General features: G+C 42.7%; 1 protein-coding gene across 3 annotated transcripts; it reads left to right on the top strand.

Moving 5' to 3' along the window:
• The first annotated feature begins 1318 nt into the window (after positions 1 to 1318).
• GOLM2 (golgi membrane protein 2) lies at positions 1319 to 25917 on the top strand. Of its 3 annotated transcripts, none has more exons than XM_083184451.1 (10): positions 1319 to 1877; positions 11530 to 11584; positions 12952 to 13045; positions 13140 to 13218; positions 15206 to 15341; positions 17177 to 17257; positions 17354 to 17449; positions 17534 to 17668; positions 22548 to 22715; positions 23893 to 25917. In XM_083184451.1, the coding sequence occupies exons 1-10, from the start codon at positions 1551 to 1553 to the stop codon at positions 23958 to 23960; spliced, it is 1239 nt and encodes a 412-aa protein (XP_083040577.1). In that variant the 5' UTR covers positions 1319 to 1550; the 3' UTR covers positions 23961 to 25917. The 3 variants fall into 3 exon arrangements, with proteins under 3 accessions (XP_083040577.1, XP_083040578.1, XP_083040576.1); XM_083184450.1 differs by having other exon boundaries at positions 1321 to 1877; positions 12952 to 13054; XM_083184452.1 differs by lacking the exon at positions 22548 to 22715 and having other exon boundaries at positions 12952 to 13054.
• The last annotated feature ends 808 nt before the right edge of the window (positions 25918 to 26725 follow it).

Raw genomic sequence — 26725 nt, 5'->3', positions numbered from 1 at the left:
TCCAGCTCACATCGCAGGTGCACTCATTACTGACTAATTGTGTTTACACGAGGGTACAATCAGCATGAGATTTTGATTAGTCAAAATCTCATGCAGATCGCACAGGTTTTTTACCTTGCAATCCCGATGCACGCCCCCGTGGCCGCACAAAACGAAACCCAGATAGACAGGGCAGCAATGACTATACATTGCAAATCGAATGTAAATAGCATGAATTGTATGTAAATAGTACAAAGTTAGCAGAGATTGTATAGCACTCAAATCTTAAGTCGAATAGCAAGGGAAGCTCACCGTGTGTACACAGCATTACACGTTAGAGTTAGCAGAGATTGTATAGCACTAATGGTGCCCACACACGCACCGATTTAAGTGCTATGCGTTTTTGGCTGTACAATGGTTCTTTACAATTTTTCTGCCAGAATTAAGCATGACCCGATGTGATGGTTTATTTTGCTGTCTGCGATGCGATGCTGTGCGATTTAAGCACATTTTTTCACTGGCTTTTTCTGACCTTTATTTTGTTCGAGTTCAAATGTTTTAAACCTGCAATAAAGTTGTTGATAACAATTTGTATGTAATTATTTCCCCCCCCCCAAAAAAAACCCGTCGTATAGCATCGGCTCGTATGCCTGTATAATGCTGAGCCCGATGCTATGCGATAATGTCCAAAAAGTACCTGCTGCACATACTTTTTTGGACATCTAAAATCGGCCCCCGGGAACGCGCATAGCACAGCATCGCGTCGCAAACGCCGCACAAATACACCCCGATAATTGTACACACGATGCGTTTTGTACTTTAAAAGTACAAAACGCGTTCTAAAATCGATGCGTGTGTGCATCAAATCTTAAGTCGAATAGCAAGGGAAGCTCACCGTGTGTAATTACTTCACTTGTGATTTTGTGAGGAGACCTGGAAAACGTGCACTGTTAGTAGCTGTCGAGGACTGGAGTTGGCAACCCCTGCACTATGGTGTGTGGCATAATGTGGCCATGCCCCTATTGTCATGTTACCATTTCCCTAGTTTTATTACCGTGCTCATTTTTGACACATAGTTAAATCAGTTCCACTAAGAAAACAAATTCTACTTGCATCACTGGTGTGCAAAACACATTTTCCAGCAGCCAAATTTTCAAGGTAACTGGTTTACCTGTAATAGAGGCACAGCAATTCATTTGGGGACGCCCCACAGGTTAACTAAACCTATGCTTAATAGTACCATCTCCATAGTAACCGGATGGGCCACGCCCCCGGAGACAGACAACGCGGCCATGACAACGAATGCGGAACTCCACCGCGCATGCGCATAACAGACGTCCCTCTTGCCTAAACCTTTACGCTCGGTTACTCTGCGCCTCAACCCAACATCTAGGCGGGGTCAGTGCTACCTCCAGAGCCAATCACTGCTTTACTGAGGCCGGGGAGCAGTCACTCTATTGGGCCACCCGGTTGTTTCTCGGGTTAGTTGTCAGCAGGTTCGGTGGCGCTGGAGAAGGGAGAAAGTCCCGGAGCTGAGAGAGAGAGCGGTCCAGGCCGCGGGGGCTGCTGTCATGGTGGGGTTTGGAGCCCCGCGGCGCACGGGCCGCCTGCCTCCCTTTGTGCTGGTGGTGTTGCTAATGGTCATCGCCTTCCTGGCCTTCAACCTCTGGAGCTCGTCCGCCCGCCAGGCTGCGCTGCAGGAGGACCTAGCGGCGTTGCAGGAGCAGGTGCAGCGCACGGAGGTGGCCCGGAGCCGGCTGGAGAAGCGGCACTCCGAGCTGATGGTGCAGGCGGATGGCAGCCGGAGACAGCTGGAGCAGCGGCTGGGAGAGTACCAGAGCCTGGGGGAGAGACTCCATGGCCGCGACCTGGAGGCCCAGCGCTGCGAGACGGAAAGGGTGAGTGAGCGAAGTGCCCAGGCGGCCTGCGTGTGCGGGATATAGTCCGTGTGGTGACGTAATAGCGCGACGTATGTGTGTGACGTCCCATGGTCTGCATGTGACGTCTTATGCCTAGACTGTATGTGACTTTAGCATGCCCCCTAGTATGTGTGAATGTGACACCCTGCATGTATTCCTGTGTGACATATAATACTTGTATGTATGTATGTATGTATGTATGTATGTATGTATGTAGTATGTATGACTGGGCCCCTGTGATACAAAACACACAATCCTGTTAATGGGTTGCATCATAATGCTGTCTGTTTTATATGCTTACTATTATAATAAAGAAATGACAGGTCCATGGTTACTGCTCTAGTAATTCTGTTACTAGAATCCAGAGCACACCCACATAGATTCATTAGGGAACACGTCAGTCTTCCTTTCCCTGTGTGCTGGATATTGTCATTCAGGCCATTGGGGCCAAAAGTCACAGTCACAGGATGTGATCTATTATAAAATCCAAGTATTGGGATCAAAGACATCAATTTAATGCAATTGCAATTTTTAAAGCCATTGTTGTTTAGTCTTTTCAACAATCCAACCACAGCTGACCTGTTACTTGTTTCTCTGTACTGTAGTTGTGTAGCATTACTTTCTTTTATAAGTGTTTTAAAGAATTCTGGCATTCTACACATATCAGGATGATCAGGCTCTATCTGGAATATGTTTTGTATAAGGTGTAATTTATTTGTTATTGCTAATCTATCGTATTCATAGAGTTTCCATGTATAACATAATATTTGGGTATGTATAGTACTATATATAGCATTGCAAGTATGTTTTAGCCTGCATGTAGTGTTACAAAAATAGATTGTCAAGCAGGTTAGGCTGGTTATTATAATCATCTTGTGCAAAGATAGCAATGTATTTGTAGGTTTAAAGCAATTAGTAAACTTTGAAGGGACAAGTTTCCCTAAAGGCTTGGTTATAGCTACATTTACATTGTAATAAAGTTATTTGTGTTTTCTAATTTCTTGTCTTTCTTGCTTCTTTGTTATATTGTAACCGTTTCAACTTGCTGTATCAGGTTTCAGAACCTGTATTAAGAACATGGGGACAAAACATCATTGCAGAGGGCTTATCCATGCCTTTCTACTTTCTTGTGCAGTATTTCTTATAATTATATAGAAGCACCACCATTCAGGATAGTGTGTATTCATTAACTAGAGCACCCTTTAAAAGAAACACAATCAAAACTATGTTGTGAGTTGGACAACGTTCAGGTCCGTTTTGACTGATGGATTGAAGGCAACTGTAATCTGAGGGGTAGATATAGTAGTAGTTTTTTTATTTATAAGGCGCCACAAAGTGTCCGCAGCGCCTTACATTGCAAACACAAAACAAATTACGAGGTAACGTACAGGGTGTGTTGATAAAATACAGCATAAATATGGGTATAGCTGGTAGAACTAAAATCAGCGAAATTAAGGTAAGTGTCTTACAAGGAGACGTAGAGAGAACAAGAGGGTTTTTGGGGCACACTTGAAATGATAAGATAGTGAAAAGATGGTGTACAGATGTGTGACATAAAATCTAACCTTTATTGATTACACTTAAAATACATACAAGCACACGTCAATTTTGATACAAAGAACAATTTTAAAATGCAAAACAGCATGTGAATTAAACAAATAATTTTCGCCCACTTGACGGATATTGTATTACAATTTCGCTTTTTTCTGCATTGTGTATTAACTATTATAAATAAATTCCACAGTTTAATTCACATGCTGTTTTGCATTTTAAAATTGTTCTTTGTATCAAAATTGACGTGTGCTTGTATGTATTTTAAGTGTAATCAATAAAGGTTAGATTTTATGTCACACATCTGTACACCATCTTTTCACTATCTTATCATTTCAAGTGTGCCCCAAAAACCCTCTTGTTCTCTCTACGTCTCCTTGTAAGACACTTACCTTAATTCAGTTATCCTGCTGAACTTTTTTGGGAGCACCGGCAACCTAGTACCCCACAATAATCTTCTTGATATTAGGTCGCATGTTGGTTATCTACTAAATTTCATTTTTCTACTTTTTCCTCCACAACCTGCCTGTGACACTTCACCCAGTTATTACTAAGAACTAAAATCAGCATCAGTAAAGTAGGTGTGGAAATTGTTGAGGAGACTGAAGATGAAGTAGAGGAAGGGAAGAACAGGGCAGGAGCGCTGGTGAGGTAGAGTGAGTACGTGAGGAAGGAGGGCCCTACTCATAAGAGTTAACAGACTAAAAGGAGGTGGGTTGATGAACGGAAAAAAATAGGATAAGTAGGAATGGATGGAGGTGTAGGGTAGGCAGGATAGGAGGAGTGAAAGAGGTTAGGAGGAGGAGGGATAGGCTAGTGTGAAGAAGTGGGATTTGAGGGAGCGCTTGAAGGAGGTAAGGGAATCGGAAAGCCTGATAGGTGGCGGCAGGTTGTTCCAGTGCAGGGGGGGCAGCGCGAGAGAAGTCTTGGACACAGGAGTGGGAGGAGGTGATTATGTGAGAGGTCAGCGGCAGAGCGAAAAGGACGGGAGGGAGTGTGGATAGAGATCAGTGAAGAGTGGTAAGGAGCGGTGGAGGAGGATAGAGCCTTGTAGGTGGTGGTGAGGAGTTTAAAGAGAACTTGGAAAGGAATGGGGAGCCAGTGAAGGTGGAGCGGCGGGAGAGGAAGATGAGCCTAGCAGTGGCGTTAAGTATGGATTGGAGAGGGGTGAGGCGGGCGAGAGGTAGCCCGGAGAAAAGGATGTTGCAGTAGTCAAGTCGGGAGATGACAAGAGAGTGAATGAGCAATTTGGTTGCGTCAGTGGAGAGGAATGGTCTGATGCACGAGATGTTGCGGAGGTGAAAGCGGCAATACTGCGAGAGAGCACGAATGTGGGGGGTGAATGAGAGGGAGGAGTCAATGATGACACAGAGGCAGTGCATTTGGTCGGTGGAGGTGATCTCGGATTCACTAATGCTGATGGAGATAGTGGGAGAAGAGGGGATGTTCGGGGGATGGAAGATTAGAAGTTCAGTTTTAGCCATGTTTAGTTTCAGGAAGCGTTGGGTCATCCAGGCTGAGATGGCCGTGAGGCATTCGGAGATATTGGACAGGACTAATGGGGATAGGTCGGGGGAGGAGAGATAGATTAGGTTATCATCAGCATAAAGGTGGTAATGGAAGCCGTAGGAGCTGATGAGAGTGCCCAGAGAGGTGGTGTAGAGGGAGAAGAGGAGAGGGCCAAGGACTGACCCTTGGGGAACACCGACTGGCTGCGGGGTAGTAGGAGAGGAGGAGCTTGGAGACTGTGCCAGTGATGCCAAAGGAGCGGAGGGTGTTGAGCAGGAGAGAGTGGTCAACAGTGTGAAAGGCAGCCGACAGATTAAGATGGATGAGGATAGAGAAGAGGCCTTTGAGTAGAGGCCCTGCTCCAAGGAGCTTACAATCTGTATGAAGTGGGAGACAGACAGCTGAAATGAGGTACAGGCGGGAAGTAAGCATGGCAGGTATATTCCTTCAGTACCAATGAAGAGGCAATAAATTTGTGTTACGTCGGAAGGGGGGTATAGAACATATGTCTGTGAACGATGTTGTTCAACAAGATCTGTGCTCCTGATGATGATGATGATGATGATGATGATGATGCCTGATCACTCTAGCACCCTTCACCTTTCAAAACCTGTGCAGTTCATCTTTACTGCCTGGGGTGTTGCTCTCTGCTGTCATGTGCTTTATCACATCAAGGGAGTGGGAGGGGTGGAGGGTTCAATTTCTGAAGCAGTCATAAGAGTAGAGAAGTTGCACATGGCAACCAATCAGCAGTGTAGAACCTTTATAATTTGCATACTATAAAATGATAAAGAGCAGCTTATTGATTGTAACTTCTCCACTCTTATCACTGCTTCATACATTTACCCCTATGGCCTGTATCTCAGTATAGACCAGACTGTCCTACAAGAAGAGTGTTCATTCTAGCACCCGCCATCCTTGAAAACCTATGCAGTTCCTCTTTCCTGCCTGGGATGTCGCTGTTTGCTGTAGTGTTTCAAGCACAGTGTGGTCTTTATGTCAGCACTGATATGCAAACCAGACCTGTGCTAGAAAAACTACAGCAGACAGTGACACCCCAGACAGGGAAAAGGAACTGCATGGATTTTCAAAGATGGTGGGTGCTAGAATGAACACTAAAGGACCAAAGCAGACAGGAGAAATGGAACTGCACCGGTTTGGAATGGCTCAGGGTGCTAGAATAAACACTATATAAAATAAAAGTAAAAAAAGTTTTTTTGGCAACAGTTACTTTTGACGAAACAGGATGCAGAAGGTAACATAACATTACCGTTCTGTGAAATTAGACCAGGGGCTAAGCTCTCATTTTCCATAAGCAGGGTAAGTAGACCAAATGGCTTTAATTATATATTATCTAAATCAATACTGGCCAAACCAGTCCTCTGTTAAGGCCCCCATACACTAGGGCGACTTGTCCTTAGGACAAGTCGCCCCCGACTTCCCCCTGAACTTCCCCGGCTGCTCCCCGGGGGAGCTTGATTAGATTGGCACTTGATGTGCCATTTTTACATGTGATAAATCGTCTCGATTTATCACATGTAAAAAACCCGGGGAGCAGGGGGGGGCTACAGAGGTGGGAGCAGGGGGGCTGGGGACGCTGCGGGCGACACGTCTGTGTCCCCCGTTGCTGGGGACGCTGCGGGGGACAGCGTCTGTGCGAGGCGGTAGAGTGAGCAGGGGGGGCTGGGGACGCTGCGGGGGACACGTCTGTGTCCCCCGCTGCGGGGGACAGTGTCTGTGCGAGGCGGTAGAGGGAGCAGGGGGGGCTGGGGACGCTGCGGGGGACACAGGCGGCATAGAGCCGGGCAGGGGGAGCCGGCCGGGAGCTGTCAGTAATGAATAAAAAAAAAAAGCCCATACAATGAATGGGCAGCCTGTGATTGGCTGCTGAGCGCTCTCTCAGCCAATTGCTGACTGGCTGAGAGAGCGCTCAGCCAATAACAGGCCGCCCATTCATTTTATGGGCTTTTTTTTTTTTATTCATTACTGACAGCTCCCGGCCGGCTTCCCCTGCCCGGCTCTATGCCGCCTGTGTCCCCCGCAGCGTCCCCAGCCCCCCCTGCTCCCTCCACCGCCGCGCCGCCCCACTAGGTCCCAAGTCGGGTGGTCGGACGTGCAGCAGGTCCGACCACCCGACGCAGATCCGATGCGCACGGGACCGCGCATCGGATCTGAGGGGACATCAAAACTAGCCGATTTTGGTCCGATTTCGGCCAGATCCGACTGATCTGGCTGAAATCTGACCAAAATCGGCTAGTGTATGGGGGCCTTTAAGGTTCTCCAAACCACCTAGCTGGTGCACAGGTGTAGAGTAATTACTAACAGTCATGCTTTCAAACATTTCCTGCATTCTTTGTGCGATTATGCTTGCGATTCGATTGGTAAGCAAAATGCATTCGATTTGACTATATAGTACAGATCTGTATTATATAGTCTTGGCTGCCAAGACTACATTTCTGTCCAATTTACACTACACTGGAGCGCGCATTGGAATCGAATCTGCGTCGACTGTAGAAAAACCATTCAATGCTCTGTTTGATTTTGCTTCTACAAGCAAAATCGAAAGAAAAATAGTGCATATCTCACCGTGTGTATCCTCTATAACTGACACATTCTACAGATCCACAGGTGGTATGGAAAACATGAACGGTTGGTAGCTCTTGAGGACCAGTTTGGGCACTCCTGCTCTAAATATTTAGTATTTTGTTCTTTGTACAAAAACAAAAGAATTGCTTTTAACCCTACTCTTGATATACTACTATTCTTGTGACTCTGTTTGCAATAGTAGTTAGCATCATTAGAGTTGGCATATACACAAATGCTTGTGTTGCTACAGATCTCTTCACCAGTATAGGAAACACTGTTTTTAATACAGAATTTACCTTGACAAGTCAACGATTTTGAAATTGTATTTTTTTGTTCAGGTTGGTTTCACTTTCTATGGACTGAACCGGTTGCTCTTATGAAAAAAAAAGTCATCTTATCTGGTGATTTTATGCATTAAATCAGTGGTTCCTAAACTCTTTATCTCTATATACAGTATGGTAAAGCGACCAAAAAAAAAAGTATGGTACATAAAATATTTTTTTGGGGGTAATTTTACCAAACATCTGTGGTTTTCTTTGCGTTCCACAGGAATTGATGTAGGTGAAGAATATTGCACCATGGTCTTTTTTTTTTTTTTTGAGTTTGTTTTAGAAAAACATTATTTATCTATTTTATGTGTAAGTTCTAATTGTTCTAGATGTGGTTCTATAAAATGTACAGATCATCACAGATCTTTCTAGTGCGTAGGCACCTTTTACAGTAGCTGCCCAGCAGAGGTTCCATTACACGCTAGCTATGGGATCCATCCTGGTGCACTGAGTAAAGGGGGAAGAGATCGGCGTATTCATGTGGTGGAAAAGGAGGGCGGTGTTGAAAATGCAGTTACTGTTTTTTTTGTACAGTCTGAGAGCAGACTTAAGATATGGCTGTGTACTGTGTCCTATCTGCTCTTTGTCAGTTGTGTTTGTGACTTTTCTTGAAAGTCACGTGACCTGGCCTTTAGGCAATGGTATTGTTGGGATTATCACACAGATAGCACTGGGAGGACCAGAACAATGTAAATAATGTAAACAGGCTGTAGCTGGGTGCATGAGGAAACAATGTACTTCATTTACTTAGTATGGCTTTATAATGATATGTAAAATGACTGTATATAGAATTGTGACTGGAATTGGTATCTTGCGTATTGTATACTCTGGGGGTGGAGTAGGCATCATCATAGTGGGTGTGGCTTTATGCAGGTGCGTGTTGGCTTCATCTCAATATCTCATTTTACATGATCCTGAGATCATTGGGTATGTAGTTATTTTACTATACTATTGCAGGGTGTCCGTTGTCTTCTTTTTATTTTGCCAAAAGTATAAAGGAACCGAGCTGTGCAGTATTGTAGGCTACACACCAGGACGATTTGGCCCAAAATGACCCAATTTAGATACAATCTCGACCGATTGTATTTAAATTGGACATGTTTTGGGCAATTTCAGATCCAATCCCGTACCGATGCGTGGCCCCACGAGTCGTTAGGTCGTTTCCAGATCCTACCTGCAGCAGGTAGGATCTGGAAACGACCATTCTAGTGGGTACAGGTCGAGATCGGATCGAGCCCGGATCAGATGCAGATTGTGAGTGGGTCATGAGCTCCACAGATCGTGAGCGGGTAGTACGACCGTCTTATGACCCGCTCACGATCTGCATCGTTCTGGTGTGTGCCCAGCAATTGATCTGCAGATATATCTCTGGAAGAATTGGGTATCCTAATCAGCCTGATTATGCTTTAATCGCTTAATTGATATCTGGTTTTCTTCACCCTTGATGAAGTCATTGAGATGACGAAACGCATTGGCCTTGACACATACGCTTGGTCTAAACATCAAATGCTTTGAAAGATTTATATACAATGCTGTATTGAGTTGTATATTTTATTTTGTATATATACAATATTATCCCTGAAGGGTACCTTTTTTATTAAATACATTTTTTATTACAATTGTACATTTTACACTTAGCGCACTCTGAACTGGGGATCCCCCAGAGGTGCTGCTCCATATATATTGAGCGCCGATTGGGATATATATATTAAATAATGTGTGTGTGTATGTATGTATGTATGTATGTATGTATATATGTATACCCAGCTTTAGATTTAAAAATAAATCTGGTTAACATTTGTGGCCTACATGCAAAAGCAGCATGTATTTCCCTGCACATAAAAAAATTCCTGTGTGTGTGTGTGTGTGTGTGTGTGTGTGTGTGTATATATATATATATATATTTGTACTGTGTTGTATGAGCATTAATACAGATTTTTTCAGTAAAATCTTAAACTCTTGGCTCTATTGTGCGCTCCTTCTTTTTCTTTCTATATATGTATGTGTGTGTGTGTGTGTGTGTGTGTGTATATATATATATATATATATATATATATATATATATATATATATATATATATATATATATATATATATATATATATATATATATATATATATATATATATATATATATATATATATATATATATATACACATAAGCCTGCTCAAAGCAAGAGCTTTGAAAGCTAGTCTGCTACCTTCTGTGTTTGTGTATGTGTGGGAAAGATGTGGTTTCACTCTCTGCCAGCAGATGGCAGACTTTGGAGACATATCTATCTATCAGGGAACAGGGGTAAATTACCCCAAATGGGGTAAAAAATGTAATTCTATTGTATATAAAGCATCTGCGTGATGCCCTGGGCCCCGCCTCCAAGTCCGCCTGCTTCAGTAGAGTCGACTAGTTGCTGTGCCATCTCGGCAGCACGCAGTCTGTACCGCTGCTGCGGTGCCATTTCTTTGCCTGATTATCGGCTCCTGTCAAGGTATACCCATCTCTAGTCTAGGGAAAACAATTTTCACAGGCTGTCACTATATCATCTGGAAACACTGACACTAATAGTTACAGCATCATCATCATCATTTGCTGCCAGGCTGTGTACTATACTAGCATGATATATCCTCAATTTCTGGGGGTAAGGTGTGTATTACAATGGGTTAGGATTGTTTGGTCTGCAGCAAGTAGGTAGACACAAGCAATTAGGTTGACAGTGTCTAGGTCGACAGGCAAAAGGTCGACATGGGGTTTTTCACTGTGTTTTTTATCCGAATGTCAACACAGTCCACATAGACACAGTTTCCAACGCACCGCATCCCCTCGCATCGCTCCGTGCGCTCGCAATGCTTCGGGCACGGTGCCTTGCTATGCTCCGCACACTATTCTATTCTACCACCACGCCCTAGTGGATGGTAGGGCATAAAATACCGCATGTCGGCTCAAAAAAAACAGTGAAAACCCCCATGTCGACCTTTTGACTGTGGACCTAGACCCATGTCGACCCAATGCTTGTAGACCCAATAAACGTATCCCATTAAGATTATATGATTTACTTCCTTCAAAATTAATGGGGTAATGTCGGCGTATCTAAATATATTTTAGGATTAAAGCTAAAAAAGTTCACATGCCCTTGCTATAGATGATTATATAAATGTGAAAAAGATACAATTATGAAGTGCAGCAGAATAGTCTACATTGTAGAGCAGCGTATGCTGTTCACAATGGCAGCATTGATAAACACAGCATTGGGCTTACAATACGCGCGTGTCTGCAGTGTGTTTCTTGCATATGTTACTGGGTATTCATATACACAGCTAGTAAAATCATTTGCTCTCTATCCTGCTATGGTTTTCCTGTGGCCTATGGAACAGTCGGGGGGGGGGGAATGATCACCTGGACCAGACAGAGTTTTGAGAATCTAGCATGACTAGAGTCTATATATAGACACATATGACCTGAACACAAAGCAACTGAGAGACTTGCCATGTATTACATAACACTATATTGAAGTGAAATGCATTATTTTATAATCCTAAATTGTAAATAATCTTCACTTTGCTTGATTGTGAGCTTTGGGTGTTCGCAAACCGATGTCCATGACGGCTTAATGCTTGTGCAGTGGTCGGCTTACTGTAGTCATATTTCTCTCGTTTCCAGGAGAAGCTGCTGGCTAATGTGTCGCTCCAGATGGCAGATGTCAGTCGTTTGAAGGGTAAGAGAAACACTCACAGCCTGGTATCATCATATTAATAGGTCATTCCCCATTCTAACCATCTAACTGCATTGATGCAACAATGGCCGGTACCATACAAATCTAAAAGGCGCTCTTCTGTCCAACATTGTGTAATATTGAAGTCTAAAGCCTGCTGGTACACAGCTGCTGATTCAGTAATGTAATTCCATTATGATTCTGTATCCGATATAATGCCCACATCCTATCACTTCAGAGTCAAATGAAAGGATTATTATTCATTTTGAACACAATCTGCCTATTTGTCTCTCTTTGATGGAGCCGATCACTGATGCCTCTGTTGTGGGCTGTTTGTGTGGTTGGAAGATGACTGCATACACTAGCAGATAGCTGGCATCTTCTGCCATCCACAAACCTAGCAATTTAAATATGGTTATTATCTAGCAGGCTAAACACACTGCAGTATCAACCAGCTGCTACGTTAAATGGCTTGGTCAGCATTAAATGTTATATAATGTTTTGACTGGTCATGTACAATAGATTGGGTGGGCTAATAACAAGTTATGAGGCGGAGGGGGTAGTGTGGCCTTGTCAAGCTTGAGTTCTAAAAAAGGGGGATGTCACTCCCTTACAAAGGTTACAAAGGAAGATGTGGAATGACTGCACTGATTAATAATTGGTTCAGAGGCTGGTCTGGTCGCTCAGGCACTGAAGATGTTGGTATGGCAGAGTGGAGTAGAGATCAGTCATAAGGATCTACCAACGCGTTTCACTCTAACAGAGCTGGTGGATCCTCATAAGTGACTGATCTCTACTCCACTCTGCCACCCCCAACATCTTCAGTACCTGAGCGACTGGGCCAGCCTCTGAACCACTCTGTATTGCTGAAAAGCTGGGACCGCAATACTCCCAAAAGAATCTCTTGTCCATCTTTTGGCTTGGAAACAGCAGGAGGTCAGCATCCTCCATAAGCCACACCGTTTGGAAAAGATCCGATCATTATTGCTACAGAAAAATCGAGTGAGGCAAAATAGGAACAGCCTTAACCAGGCATTAAATCCCAGCTGGGTCTTTCCACTATATACTGTACCGTATGGACTTTAGTAATCAGTCACCACTTTTTAACAGCACCATTTTTGCATATAATATCTCTTAATGTATTTTGTTTATTAATTTACATATACGTTTTTATGAAATTATTTCTTAAGACTTCATTTTATTAACTAAAGTTACTAGCACTACGTAGAAATCTTAATTACAATTTTTAATCAGCGCATTCATTCCACATCTTCCTATGTACATAAGATTGACTAATTCTGCAAATGTCCGGGAATAAGGTGTCCTTCTTTCCAAGCATCCTCCTTTATAATCTGCTACTGTTTTCACAGAACAGTTACATGAGCTACGCCAAGAGTTCCTGCGACAGGAGGACCAGCTGCACGAGTACAAGAACAATTACACCCTGCTTCAGAAAGCACTAAAGGAAGAGAGGTTGCAATATATTTAATTAACTGCATTAGTTACATGGCTACTCTGTGTCTTAGAAATCCCGCTAACCATATGATGTTGTCATCAGCCAACAGTGTACGAAACAGCTGGCAGATCAGAAGTATGAGTATATCGAGAGCATTAAAAAACTTCAGCTAGCAGACAAGGTGAGAAACAGAAAAGTGCTGGTAGCAACCCAAAAAGTGCTGTTTGTGCACCAAACAAGTCACTTTTTGCATAATTCTTTTTTTTTTTTTTAATAACATTTTTATTGAGGATTTTGAGAACATGGACATCCATTACAATTGTGCGTAGTGTTATACAGGTGCAGTATAGTATCGTTTCACAGAAGAAAAAGTATAGGCATTTATGACATTGCAAGGGTATATGGACATGTCTGGAAGACCATTCGTGTTCAAACAAGAGGTTGGTGTATAGGGAGATCGATCAGAACATCCCCTGAGATGGTACGAGTTTCATACCATTAAGTGGAGTGAAAACATTTGTAAATCCATGTTTTAAGATCAATTGATAACTTTTTGCATATTTCAACTCGCGAGTTTAAGGGGTAGAGGCCTGCGGACTAAATTGATTATCTCTTTCGGGCACCATCTAGTGATGGCCACGGAGAGAAACCGTTAAACCCCCCCCCCCGAGAATATAAGTCATGCAAAAATCTGCATATCGTTGCTCTGTAGACACACAGAACACTTTTACTTGCACAGAGCTAGAGCAATATCCTAGAACAGGTCCCATGTCTGAAAAATAAAATCCCAGATTTTTTGTGTGTGACCTTACACAAAATTATGAGGGGTATTAAATCTTGATTCCGAATATTGGAAAGTTTCCCCCAGTTGGAACGTCGTCTGTTTCCAACGTCAGTTCATCAGTCTGAATTTAATCTTCCGACTGTTAGAACCATTCCAACAGTTGGAACAGCCATAAATTGTAAAATTGAATAAATTGAATATGGATGGCTGATATTTCTCGCTGTCGGAAATGTCAGCCAGGATTGAATACCCCCATATGTGTATATGAAACATAAATGCATTCCGTGTTTAGACTTGGGTCCTATCCCCAAGATATTTCAGTAGATATTTAAAAATCTGGAAAATCCAAATATTTTGTATATGGGAGACTCACCGTGTACTTTGGCAGTGTGGAAATACTTTGGGGGGGGGGGGGGGGGGGGGTATTCAATCTCATCCTCTGCTATCATCGGGGGAAATAGCGGCCATAGCCTACACCAGGGGTTCCCAAACTTTTTTGAATCTCGGCGCCCTAGAGCATCAAAATATTTTCAAGGCACCCCTAGGCCAAATGCTTCTTATCGAGAAATTCAGAAAAAAATTATAAAATTAAGTGCATTGTGTGTATATGTCACAGTTATCTGCGGAGGGACAGGATTTGCTTCTGTTTGTCCACATATATTATGATTGGCATCCACCAGCACTGGTTTTGCCAGGTACATTGACCATAAATAATATGAATTGATCCTGGTCCACCAACCCAAGGCACCCCTGCAAGTGTCCCGAGGCACCCCAGGGTGCTAGGCACACAGTTTGGGAACCACTGGCCTACACAATACTGCCGTTTCTGACCGCATTAAAGGCAGATTCCAACAAAACATATCCGATTTTAAAACAAGTTGGATCTGTTTTGTCGGAAATGGCTGTGGATTGGCAAATTCCATGGCTGTAATTCGACAATCCGTGGCCATTTTTGCTGACACTTGTCAGCCGGCACAATGAATTCTGGCTGTTGAGTTTCTGTCAAGCTGAGCGACAACGGTCCAGGATTCCGACTGTTGGGACGTTCAACAGTCGGAATCCCGGATTGAAAATCGCCTATAGCCTTTATAAGTGCACCCTATGCACAACTTTCTTTATTTCAATCCTCTCCTGTACAATGTAATGTATTGCCCTGCACTTGAACTGTGCCTGGTGAGGGATGGCGTCTCTATTGCACCACAAACCTTGCTCTGTTTTCTTTTGTCATTAGCACATTATTGGGACCAATTCAGGGATGTGTGCTATTCTCATCACTATAAAATGTGGTTCTAGATTTGTGTAAAAGGTATATGGAGATAATTGTGGAAATATTCAGATATGGAAGGAATTATGAGATGAGTAAACTATGTACTTCTCCCTGTAGGAAAAGATGGAGAAACCCCCAAGCAAGGTTGTAGTAGGTGAAGTCGAGGCCGAGAGCAAGATGCACACAATAGCCTCTATCGCTATAGAGGATCATGTGGAAAACCCGTCCAGTAACCGTCTCAACTACGACAGAGGTATAGACCTCCTCACATCACAAATGCAGAACAGGTTGTTTAAATGAAATTGGAATAAACCAGAACCAGTCACAGCACACTGCCAAGGGGAGGCGAGGAGGTCTGAACAATTCATTGATAGAAAGTCTTCCTTACCAACTGCCCTCCGTTACCTGTGTGGGGTGGTTGTGGTTGGAATACAGATTTGCTTTTGAACTTTAGTACATTCAGGATTTTCTGTAACTATGAGCTCTATCGTCTGGAACACAACAGAGTTCTAATATTATGCCTATGAAACAAATGATGGTTTTATTGGCAGTTACATTTAAGCAGAAGCAATAAAAGCATTAACACGTACAATCACTTGCATAACAGGAGGGTTGCAATAGATTCAAAACCATACAACTTCTGTAGACAAGCCCTATATCCAAAGATTCTTTGTATTCTAACAAGGCAAACTATGTAGTGGGGACTTCCTGCAGCTTTGGCAGCAATGATAACATTTTTGAGTAGAAATTTCTGGTATGAATGGGTAAGCTATAAGATTGAGCAGCAAAGTCCCAGAATACATGATCAGATGGTGTTCTCAGTCACAGTCCTGGTTATCCAGAGAACCATTTCCTAGAACTCGCTTGTCTTGGGGCAGTTCACCATATTTGAAGAAAAAGGAATCCCAGTGTAGAACCACAACACCAGTATGAGTTGAGTAGGCCTGATAACAATGTATACCAGAAGCCATCTCAAGTAATAGTGATGTTGTATGCCGTTGTACACATTGGTTCTCGTGTGCATTGTAAGGATGCCTTCTGGGCTGCACATTCGCAGGTTGCGATTATTGCTTCTAACGTAATTTCTCTCAACTTTGTGCATCTCTGAATCAGTGACACTCACTCAAGGAACTATTCTGCAGTTCTATAATGATGGCGACCAGAGCCAGGGCCAACAGGAATTTGCTCGCAGCTTAATCACCATCAGTCCAGTGTCATTCAACTAGTAATGTGGACCCAGTATATGCCAGGTCACCTCAACCTGCCCCGTCGTGACTACTGTAATACTTAACTGTTCTCCTCTGCTGGTCTGTCCCTTCTCCATGACATCAGTGAGGGTTGGGGGGACGCATTTCTGCAACACATTATTTATTTATTACTTTATAAGTTTCTTATATAGCGCATACATATTCCGCAGTGCTCTACAGAGTATAGTTGAACATTCACATCAGTCCCTGCCCCAGTGAAGCTTACAATCTATATTCCCTGCCACATGTACGCACACACACACACACACACACACACACACACACACACACACAGACATTCTAGGAATAATTTTGTTGGAAACGAATTGACCTACCAGTATATTTTTGGATCTTGGGAGGAAACCGGAGCAAACCCACACAAACACAGGGAGAATATACAAACTCCACACAGTTAGAGCCATGGTGGGAATCAAACCCATGACCTCAGTGCTGTGAGGCAGTAATGCTAACCATTACACCGTCCGTGCTGCCCATGGGTGATCCCACTCAGGAGGACACCACCATGATTATATCTCTTGAAGAGCAGACCCAAATGTTAAAAATGTTACTGAGAACGAATGGATGACCACTCCTTTATATAAGTAACAATGGCCTGATCTGTAGGAGTTATGTATAACAGTTTATAATTATTTAGACCCTTCTCTTACATCAGCTTGGTTCCATATATAGAATCTCACATGGGAGCAATGGCAGTCAGTCATTTAGGAAATTAAGTATTTATTAATAATGACATATCCTTTTTAGGTCATGATTTTTCTGCATAGTATAATTGTGTTAAATTTCCTAATCCTCACTGATGTTTTCCAATCCGGCTGTTTAGATGCTGCCAAAGTTGGTGGTGATGCAGGAATGCCAGAAATAGAAGACAGTGAGCCAGCGAAGCCCGATCTTGTCCCCACTGGTGAGTGTGAAGCATACGGTTGGGATTGGGACATCTCTATGGTATCTGATATTTCTATGGTATCTGTTATTAACACTGGAAATCTACTTTATGTAGCCGGAAAGAAAGATGACATTGGCGCCATGCCACGTGATCTTGTGGGGTCCGAGAGGCAGCCGTCCTTACAAACTGACTCTCTTACCAATGCTCAGGGTATGTGGATTTACTTTAAGTAAATGACTGGATATAACAGATTGAAGAGCACAGCAATGATCAGAACTTTCTCTTTTTCTCTAGCCAAGTACCTACCTCCTGGTGCCAAGAAGGACCCTGTTCCCCCATTAGAGGAGAATGCCCTGCACTTTGGTCAACTACCCCTGAAGCAAATCCCCAAAGAGCCGAAATCCATGATATTTCCTAATATAAAGCAAAGTAAGACTGACCTTGTTAATGCAGAAACCTTTACTTACAGATGAGCTAGCACAACCCATTTACTGTATAATCACAACACAAGAAAAAGTGCTAAATGTAAAATGTACTAAAACACCAAAAATAAATCAATGTATAAACCCAGCCTTGGTGTGGCACTTCAAGGATACCATATTCAGATGGGTAAAAGCATCAAGTTTATTATAAGCACAGCAACGTTTCGATGCTACATCAGCATCGTCATCAGGCTAAACATCAAGATATAAACATACAGACATACCTTATAAAGACACCCAGTGAATAGACGCCGGCCGGGCTGGAAAACGCTGTCATCCCGGCGCAAGTCTGTGATGGCAGCTGCCGCATTGACGTCTAGACCGCTGATAGGTTGTGCATGTGCACCCATCACTATGACAATGTAAACAAAACATAACAGAGTAACTGACGAACAGCATGCAGAATGGGATACAAACATAGAATACCCTCAGTCCACCGTATTCACTGCCACATACTATACACAGGATGTCAAGTATGAAGCTCAAAGTAACATTTCCCTATAGCGGGAACGCAAAATTGTACATAATTATAACAATGTGGAGATACCTGTAAATTCATTAAGTCCATGTGGCGCGGCAGTGCCCAATCTGATGATCCACCTGGCCTCGCATCTCAGTAGGGCAGCTCCCCTATCGCCCCCGCGGAGAGTGTGAGGCACATGATCGATCATCCTGTATCTAATGGATGCCTCACTATGCTTACAAGCTGCGCCAGGTGGATCATCAGATTGGGCACTGCCGCGCCACATGGGCTTAATGAATTTACAGGTATTTCCACATTGTTCTATTTATGTACAATTTTGAGTTCCCGCTATAGGGAAATGTTACTTTGAGCTTCATACTTGACATCCTGTGTATAGTATGTGGCAGTGAATACGGTGGACTGAGGGTATTCTATGTATGTATTCCATTCTGCATGCTGTTCGTCAGCTACTCTGTTATGTTTTGTTTACATTGTCATGGTGATGGGCGCCCAACCTATCAGCGGTCTAGACGTCAATGCGGCAGCTGCCGTTGACGTCACAGACTTGCGGTGGGATGACAGCGTTTTCTGGCCCGGCCGGCGTCTATTCACTGGGTGTCTTTATAAGGTATGGCTGTCTGTTTATATCTTGATGTTTAGCCTGATGACGATGCTGATGTAGCATCGAAACGTTGCTGTGCTTATAATAAACTTGATGCTTTTACCCATCTGAATATGGTATCCTTGGAGTGCTGCACCGAGACTGGGATTATAAATATAATATATTAATTAATGTAGAAGAGCAGACGGCACTCCAAAACTCCAATCACGGTGATCAATATTCATCACTGTGATTGGAGTGCTGTCTGCTTTTCTTCTACAAGCCCCATGGCAGCCATCACTCTGGGTTTAACCACTCCTCTTTCTCATCAGACAGTACTTTTTCAATGAGAACCACCCACTTTGGCTATAATAGTCCCCTCCTCCCAGACCTACATGTCTTTTTCTCCTGTCTCTTCAGTCAGCAGGACAGTGTAGTTTATTTTTGTTTTAACAAGGCTTACCGATGCTGCGGCCTCTCACCGAGTTGTGGAAGTGTGGTCCTTCTGGAGTCCTGCCCTGATATGATCTGGAAGGGCACCTAAGCAAGGCATTTTTCATAAAATACCTAAATTCAGTGTTTACATTTCTTCCCATTCACTTTTCTTTAATAATACTGATTTATTGTTTTACATCAAGATATAATTTATTATACAATGTACTATATAATATTCATAGAAAAAGGAGTGTTGCCTAGTGGATTACATTGCATGGCATAAATGTAATTTTGTTGACAATCCTCAGTCTTGTATATTGTGAACTGTAGTAGTAGTAGTAGTACGTTTATTTATAAGGCGCCACAAAGTGTCCGCAGCGCCGTACATAGCAAACAAAAAAATTACGAGGTAACGTACAGGGTGTGTTGAAAAATACAGTATAAATAGGGGTATAGCTGGTAGAACTAAAATCAGCATCAGTTCAGAAGTAGGTGTCAAAATTGTCGAGGAGACTGAAGATGAAGTAGAGGAAGGGAAGAACAGGACAGGAGCACAGGTGAGGTAAATAGGTAGGGTGAGTACGTGAGGAAGGAGGGCCCTACTCATAAGAGTTAACATACTAAAAATAGGTGGGTGGACGAACGAAAAACAATAGGATAAGTAGGAACGGAGGGGAACGGAGGCAGGATAGGAGTACTGTATGTATACAGTGAAGGCAGCTCCATCTGTTGGTCTATTGTGATACTGCTAATTTAATTGTAATATTCCAGGTGGTAATACCTTTCTGGATAAAAAATATAATTTCTGACTTTTTAGTCACATTTATGGGGTGCTTAACTTACAGTTTATAAACGTCCCATGTCTACCGGAGATTCTTATTATTAAGGGTTGACTGGAATTTAATTTAAGACTTTTTTTTTTCTATTTGAATTCTACAGCTGATGTTCTGAGGTCAATACTTTGTGTTACTGTCTTTAGCATCAGCAATTCAGTAGGCATATTGTAGTGCTCAGTACATGTAAATTAAGGAGTGGGCGTGACCTCCTAAGGGGGCATGGTCATGTCCCAGTGAAACAAAATAAACAAGAGGGAGAGATGACAAGCTACTGCTGCAGTTGTCTCTCACCCCAGCTCATCACACAGCACTGCGAAGCGTGTGCTCCCTGCAAAAGGGGAGGGGGTGCGGGCCCCGGGCCCATCCAGCAGACCAGGGCCTAGGCAAAAAGTACCAGCTCCCCCCGTTGACGGCCCTAGGTGTGAGTGAGCTGACAGATCCTGTGCAACTCCGTTAGCGTGGGGAATTTCTTGTGTTTTTTTTTTTTTTTAAATGCATCTTACTGGCAAATGAAGTAGATTCTGCTGTTTACAATTGTGTGGCATATTCTGTTTGCAATGGTGCCTGTATCTGCATACAAAATGCTGTCACACAGAATATAGTCATGTTGCATATCATTTTAATCAGCAAGATTGAAAAAAGTTGCATGCAAAAAAGTTCATGAATAATTTATCAACAATGCTTTTTTTGTTTTCAATGTATTCTCTCTATCTTGCTGTACTGTACATTTATTGTTGCACCCTACAGATTTAATATACAGTCGGCACCGTTCTCATGTGAATGTGTTCATCCAGTCAACATGCCTCTTCCTCCTTGCTTGTGTGTCAGGCTGCGTTCATTTCTGTATATCACACTTCTTTATAATACCTGCATTGATGACTTTCTTGTTGCTTGCATTATATTTATAGTCACATTATTATAGCAGATTGCCATGACTGATCCAGATCTTCTGTGTGCTCTCACTGTTGTGATAAAAACTTAGTCCCCTGGGCGGTATTCAATGCCTTCGGCAAGGGGTTTTGTACGGTGAGGATGGCTTTTCCTCCCTGAAAACGTCCCCTTGCCATATTCAATGTACCGGCCAAATCCTCGCCATGAGAGGACAGCGAGGATCCCCATAAACCCCGAGTCCGCATCATTTTGTGGCGAGCCCCGCTGTTTTTATGGCAACACTCACCGTTTCCACTTTGCCTCTGGGACCATACGAGGTGGAAAACAGTGAGTAAAGGGGAGTGAGTTGAATACAATGACGGCGAGCTATCGTCACTTCTCGCCATCATGGCATTGAATATACCCCAATATCTGTGTGTTTAGTATTGTAGCCATGTCATGCAGTTAGGATAAGCTTTAAGATAGAGCATTTAATTGTTTTTTTTAAGAGAGAACCCAATTGGACAAGAGCATTGTTGCTGTTGGTTTTAAATAGATTGGCTAAATAGCGTTGTTTTTTGTAATATTTTCTCCCCTGGTTTGATGCAAAGAACCCATTGTACCAGCATAGTTACTGGACTTCATGATTGGAAATGGACAAATGAAATAATTATCCTGATCTGGGATGAAGGATATACTTGGTTTTTTCACTTTTTACTTGCTAACTCTCTTTTGAACACCCGTGTCCAATTTTTCATATATTTCTCCATTTCCATCACCATTTATACACCCATTTTCCCACCCCACTGTGTTTATACTGTCTGTTGTCAGTTCTTGTCAAATTCTTTTCCCCCTCCTCACTCACTCAGTATCTAGCTGGAACACTTATCTTCTATGTAACTTTACCTTCAATCCTAACCCCGCTGTCTCCGTGTGTGTGTGTGTGTGTATATATATATCTCATACTCACTGCTTAGCGCTTTCCATTCTCGATCTGCTTTCACTACTATTTTTACCCATTTTATGCCAGTTTATATATTTAATATCTGCCTCTTGCCCACACCATCCCTTCAGTTGGTCTCCTACCTCTGCCAAATGCAAGATGTACCACTCCATCATCATGTCTTTCCATGCATGTATCACTTTAATGCATGCCCCTCAGCCAGCTTGGTCACTACACCACCTCTTGCTCTTCATCATCATCATCCTCCTCCTCCTCCTAGTACACATCTCACAAATGTAGATTATCATGCCTATACAATACAACTTACACTTTTTTAGATAAAAAGTCTTGCACACCTGGGCATGGTTTTGATTTGGTTGAGTTGCATTGGAATAGCATGACCTGTCCGTTGTGTCCCGCTATTTGCTTTGTGCTTATATTGCTCCTGTCTCATTGGTTCAAACGGATCTGGTCTCCTCTAATTTTCCGACCTACTTTATTATTTTCGTTGGAAGACCACTTTTGAGATATCTGCGTTGGCATTTTATTTGATACAAGTGCAGAGGTTCAGTCTTGAGCTTTGAGTCCTATCCTGTCCATACTGATGTTTCCTAACATTTTCCTTCTTCTCTCCTGCTTTTCTGTCCCATTCTGCTCCTTTCACTCCCGACTTCTCAGGTCGGTTTTTTGATGAGAATGAGTCCCCTGTTGATGCTCAACATGGTTCAAAAGTGGCAGATTATAACGGGGATGATGGGAACGTGGGTGAGTACGAGGCAGACAAGCAGGCAGAGCTGGCCTACAATGAGGAAGAGGATGGTGATGGGGGAGAAGAAGATGTACAAGGTGAGCGTGGGCTCTATCTGCATCAAGTTATCCCATTGTTTTTCTCAATCCAGCTCTGGACTATCCAGATGACCTAACTAGACTCCAGCTTCCAGGAGCATCTGCTACATGTAACCCTTTCCCAGCAATAGCATTCAGTGCTGGACACTTTAGGTGACTATGGGGAGCAGTGCTTCTATTCTGCCTGCCTAGTGTGGTTTTCCCTATTGATTGCATGTTGTTTCTAAATACATTCCACCATCTGGCTTACTAGATGTTTTACTGTGGCATTTCGCTTTTTTGACCTGCACACGTCTTGTACGTTAAACATTAGATCATTCTACTTCATTTTTGTTGCAGACTAATGCTATATCCACTGCAGTTTTCACAGATAATCTTTCAACCCTTGAAGTTTGTCCATTGTACATATCTGTGTCCATTTAGTTTGCGGCACCACATCTTTATTGCCTTGATTTTATACTGCATGGGTGAACCTTGCTTTCCTGTTCCTTTTTTTTTTTTTTTTTGCTGCTTCACAGAATATTGTGATACATTGGACAATATTCAGTGGTTTTGAGAGCTGTCCCAGCTCGCACGGTCAGTATTCAACTGACCCCTTGCACACACCGTTTCCATGTCGCTAGGCTCTTGTAGCGATGGGAAAACGGCATATGCGGCCATGAAAAAAGCGAGGCTCGTGGCTAAATGCAGCGGGCTCCCTGCATTAGCCGCAAGCCTCTCTGTTTGTGGGAATCTTTGCTGTCCTCTGACAGCGAGGATTCCCCCAGAACATAGAATAGGGTGAACGTTCGGCGCGGGGGTTAACCGGTTGAGGATCGCTTGTTTTCGGTAGTCCCCACCCTTTAACCCCCCTCGCCTGCCGCATTAAATATGGCCCAGTGTCTGGCTTGTGCTTGCAGCCCAAGCATAATAAAATCACGTCCAGTTCTGTATACAGTTCTCGATCCCAAAATACTTCCTAATGTGTGTGGCAAGTTGTGGTTTGTGTGGTATAATATAGTGTAATATTTTCATTATTTAGCACTACAAGTCTACCTCTTAGTGGAAACTATCTATATTATCTTAGAATACGATCAGATTTCGTCGTGGTACAGTAATGCTGATAAAACTAGTATGTAAATAATTATGTAATCCGGTACAAAGATGAACCTAATGTTTTATTCTTGTTTGTTTAAAGATGATGAAAATGATGGACAGGGGGATGCAGCCGAATACAGAAAAGATCACTTTGGCGAGACCCTTTAATGTGTGACCTGGATGGACGAATAAAAGGATCAAACGTGCCAAGTTTCTCTGGTCTATTACTTGTACTGTAAGAGAAGGCTCAAAAACCGGGAACGGATCTTGTTCATACTGGTGCAGCTGAGGATCAGAACTGTTGATTAATTGATTACCTCTCTGACGGACAGACCCAATATGCGGCATAACACCGTTATAGTAGGGCTATACCAACAAAGGCCATCGCAGTCCTCTTGTGACAATAGAAGATGAACTTCCTCCTAGAACGGACTCTTTTTAAACCCTTTTCCTTGGGCTGTAAATATGAACCTTTTGCTGGAAATTTGGTTCAGGATTCCCTTCCTACTTGGTTTGCTCTTTATAAGTTCATAATTGAGCTGCCCAAAAATATCTGGATATTCCTGACTGAAATGAACATTCTTCCCAGAAATGTGCCATGCAGAGATCCACTGCAAACCTGATTCCAGCGTTGGACACATACATGACTGCCATTCCCCTCCTACAATAGGCTGAGATAGGGTTTCTGACTTTCTGCTGTAGGCCTAACTTACTGCATAAGATGCAATTTCTCTGCGGCAGGAAGGGCTGTGTATTAGAACACGTTCTCAATCTTCCTAGTGTAAGCAGTACAGCCAAGTACCAGGTTCTCTGCAATTATTTATATATTGTTTGTATTTTGTATGTCATTTGTGTAAATACGATTTCACACTGTATCATGTAACACACCTATGTCTATCAAGCAGAAACTGCACCTTTTAAATTGAGTGGGGATCAATCATCAAAACATACATATCCTAATGTTATTAGGGGGGGGATCTTATTTCTGGTGACTAATTCATAGTGACTGTATGCACAACAGTTATAATTGCAGGCATTCGGTGCCGTTGTAGGGCTTGGAGTGTACTCAGAGTGACAGAAATACTGTATATGTCTATGTACCTAAAACAGGACATTGATCGTGCTTTCCACAATGTGTAAGAGGTGGTCCAAGAATCTTCTTGCCAAGGATGGGATGGTAAGAGCCATAAATAATGTAACTCGCCATGCATGAATAGGAATTTAGAATTCAAATGGTTAAAACACATAAGGGATAAAATTGTATATTTAATTATTGTGCTCCACTTGCTGTAAAACATTATCCCAGTTTAAAACCCCTATGTTCTGCTTACAAAATGTGCTGTTCATACCGGTAGCATTAGGGTGTACTTGTTACCCACTGATTGTGACGGCAGCCTTATACTGATCCAATATTTGAGTGCCGCTTATAAGTGTGTGACAACTGTACCTCTTGCTACAATGCTGTCAATGGTTTCCTTGATGAAGCCCTGTCCGGGGTGAGTAGGCAATTAGGCACTTGTGAACTACGCATGTCACCTACACACAGGGCACACATAGATTGTACTGTAAGAAATAATATTGATAAGTGTGTAGCTTCCCCGGTCACTAGCTACTAGTTTGTAATAAATATTGGGCAGTAATTCTGTGAGGCCACCTGTTGCTAGTAAAAGATTAGGCAGGACTAGGCATATGGATTCTGTCTTTATGGAAAGATCATTGAAAAAAAATAAAGATAAGTACAAAATTGATCATCTGTATTTTGGATGGGTTTGCCTGACATATTTTATTACTTTGCATAAGATTATGACACTTTTTTTTCTCTTCTGTTTTTTATGTGCAATGTTTACTGTTGTCAATTGGGCATGAATGAGACAAAATGCAATACCCATCGTTGCAGAACATTTGCAAATTACATTTTATTGAGCCAGACGTTAAATTTTATCCCGTTTTGATAGCCTATTTGTTTATTGTTAATCTTGAAATTCTGACTCGGAATTTGTTAATGATTGTGTGTGAGACTGCATTGGTACTGTACACATCTAGTCCTAAAACCTGTGTCCATGTCCTGCACTGTGGGAGTGCAATCCCTTGTGGGAGATTCTTAATAAAGGTAGGAAAAAGGTTATGTGTGTGCGTACATCATTTCAGTCCAGCTTGGCCTATTTTGTGACCCGTGATACCTTGGCTTTGGTAACTTTTCTGACACCTGCTTGAAACCCCAAAAGACAGGTGGCCTAATGGTGCTTTGTATAATTGCACTTTTTTTTCTGCTGAAAACTGGTACCATTCTTAAGACCCATACACACTAGATAATTTGCTCCTGTAGAACGGTATTGTCAGAGCTCCCGCGTGAATCATCTAGCCCACAGGTCTTCAACCTGTGGCCCTCCAGATGTCGTGGAACTACATGTCCCAGCATGCCCTGACAGTTTTTGCTTGCTCTTATAGGAAAAAATGTGGCAATGCATGTTGGAACATGTAGTTTCACGACATCTGGAGGGCCACAGGTTGAAGATCTAGCCAGTGCATACACACTGAATAATATCATTAACCGCCCCAGCTTTTAACATGCCTTGTTGACCATATAGTTGCACTGAGCATCAGTACAGGCGACGGAGTTCAATAATGTTGCATGCATTGTTAACAATATTGAAAATACACATTAAGCGATAGTATAAACCATGGGTCTTCAAACTGCGGCCCTCTAGATGTTTTAAAACTACAAATCCCAGCATGCCTTGTCACAGTTTTAACACTCCCTTATAGCAAAACTGTGGCAAGGCATGCTGGGATTTGTAGTTTCACAACATCTGGAGGGCCGCAGTTTGAAGTCCCATGGTATAAACTATATAGCTGAGAAGGGCCAAAATGAGCAATATCTTTTATAATATTGCTTAGTGTGTATGTGGCTTTAGTGCTAAATATGATGTGTT

This window comes from Crinia signifera, chromosome 4, assembly GCF_055691185.1.
Source record: "Crinia signifera chromosome 4, ASM5569118v1, whole genome shotgun sequence".
Classification (NCBI taxonomy): domain Eukaryota; kingdom Metazoa; phylum Chordata; class Amphibia; order Anura; family Myobatrachidae; genus Crinia; species Crinia signifera.
The sequence above is the reverse complement of the archived record's forward strand: the minus strand, read 5'-3'. Positions and strand labels throughout refer to the sequence as shown.

What these genes read in the sequence shown, in the direction of transcription:
- GOLM2 (XM_083184450.1), top strand. Translation starts at nt 1,551, where the DNA reads ATGGTGGGGTTTGGAGCCCCGCGGCGCACGGGCCGCCTGCCTCCCTTT. An exon ending in AGCGCTGCGAGACGGAAAGG is followed by an intron (nt 1,878 to 11,529) that starts GTGAGTGAGCGA and finishes TCTCGTTTCCAG; the next exon opens with GAGAAGCTGCTGGCTAATGT. An exon ending in AACTTCAGCTAGCAGACAAG is followed by an intron (nt 13,219 to 15,205) that starts GTGAGAAACAGA and finishes TTCTCCCTGTAG; the next exon opens with GAAAAGATGGAGAAACCCCC.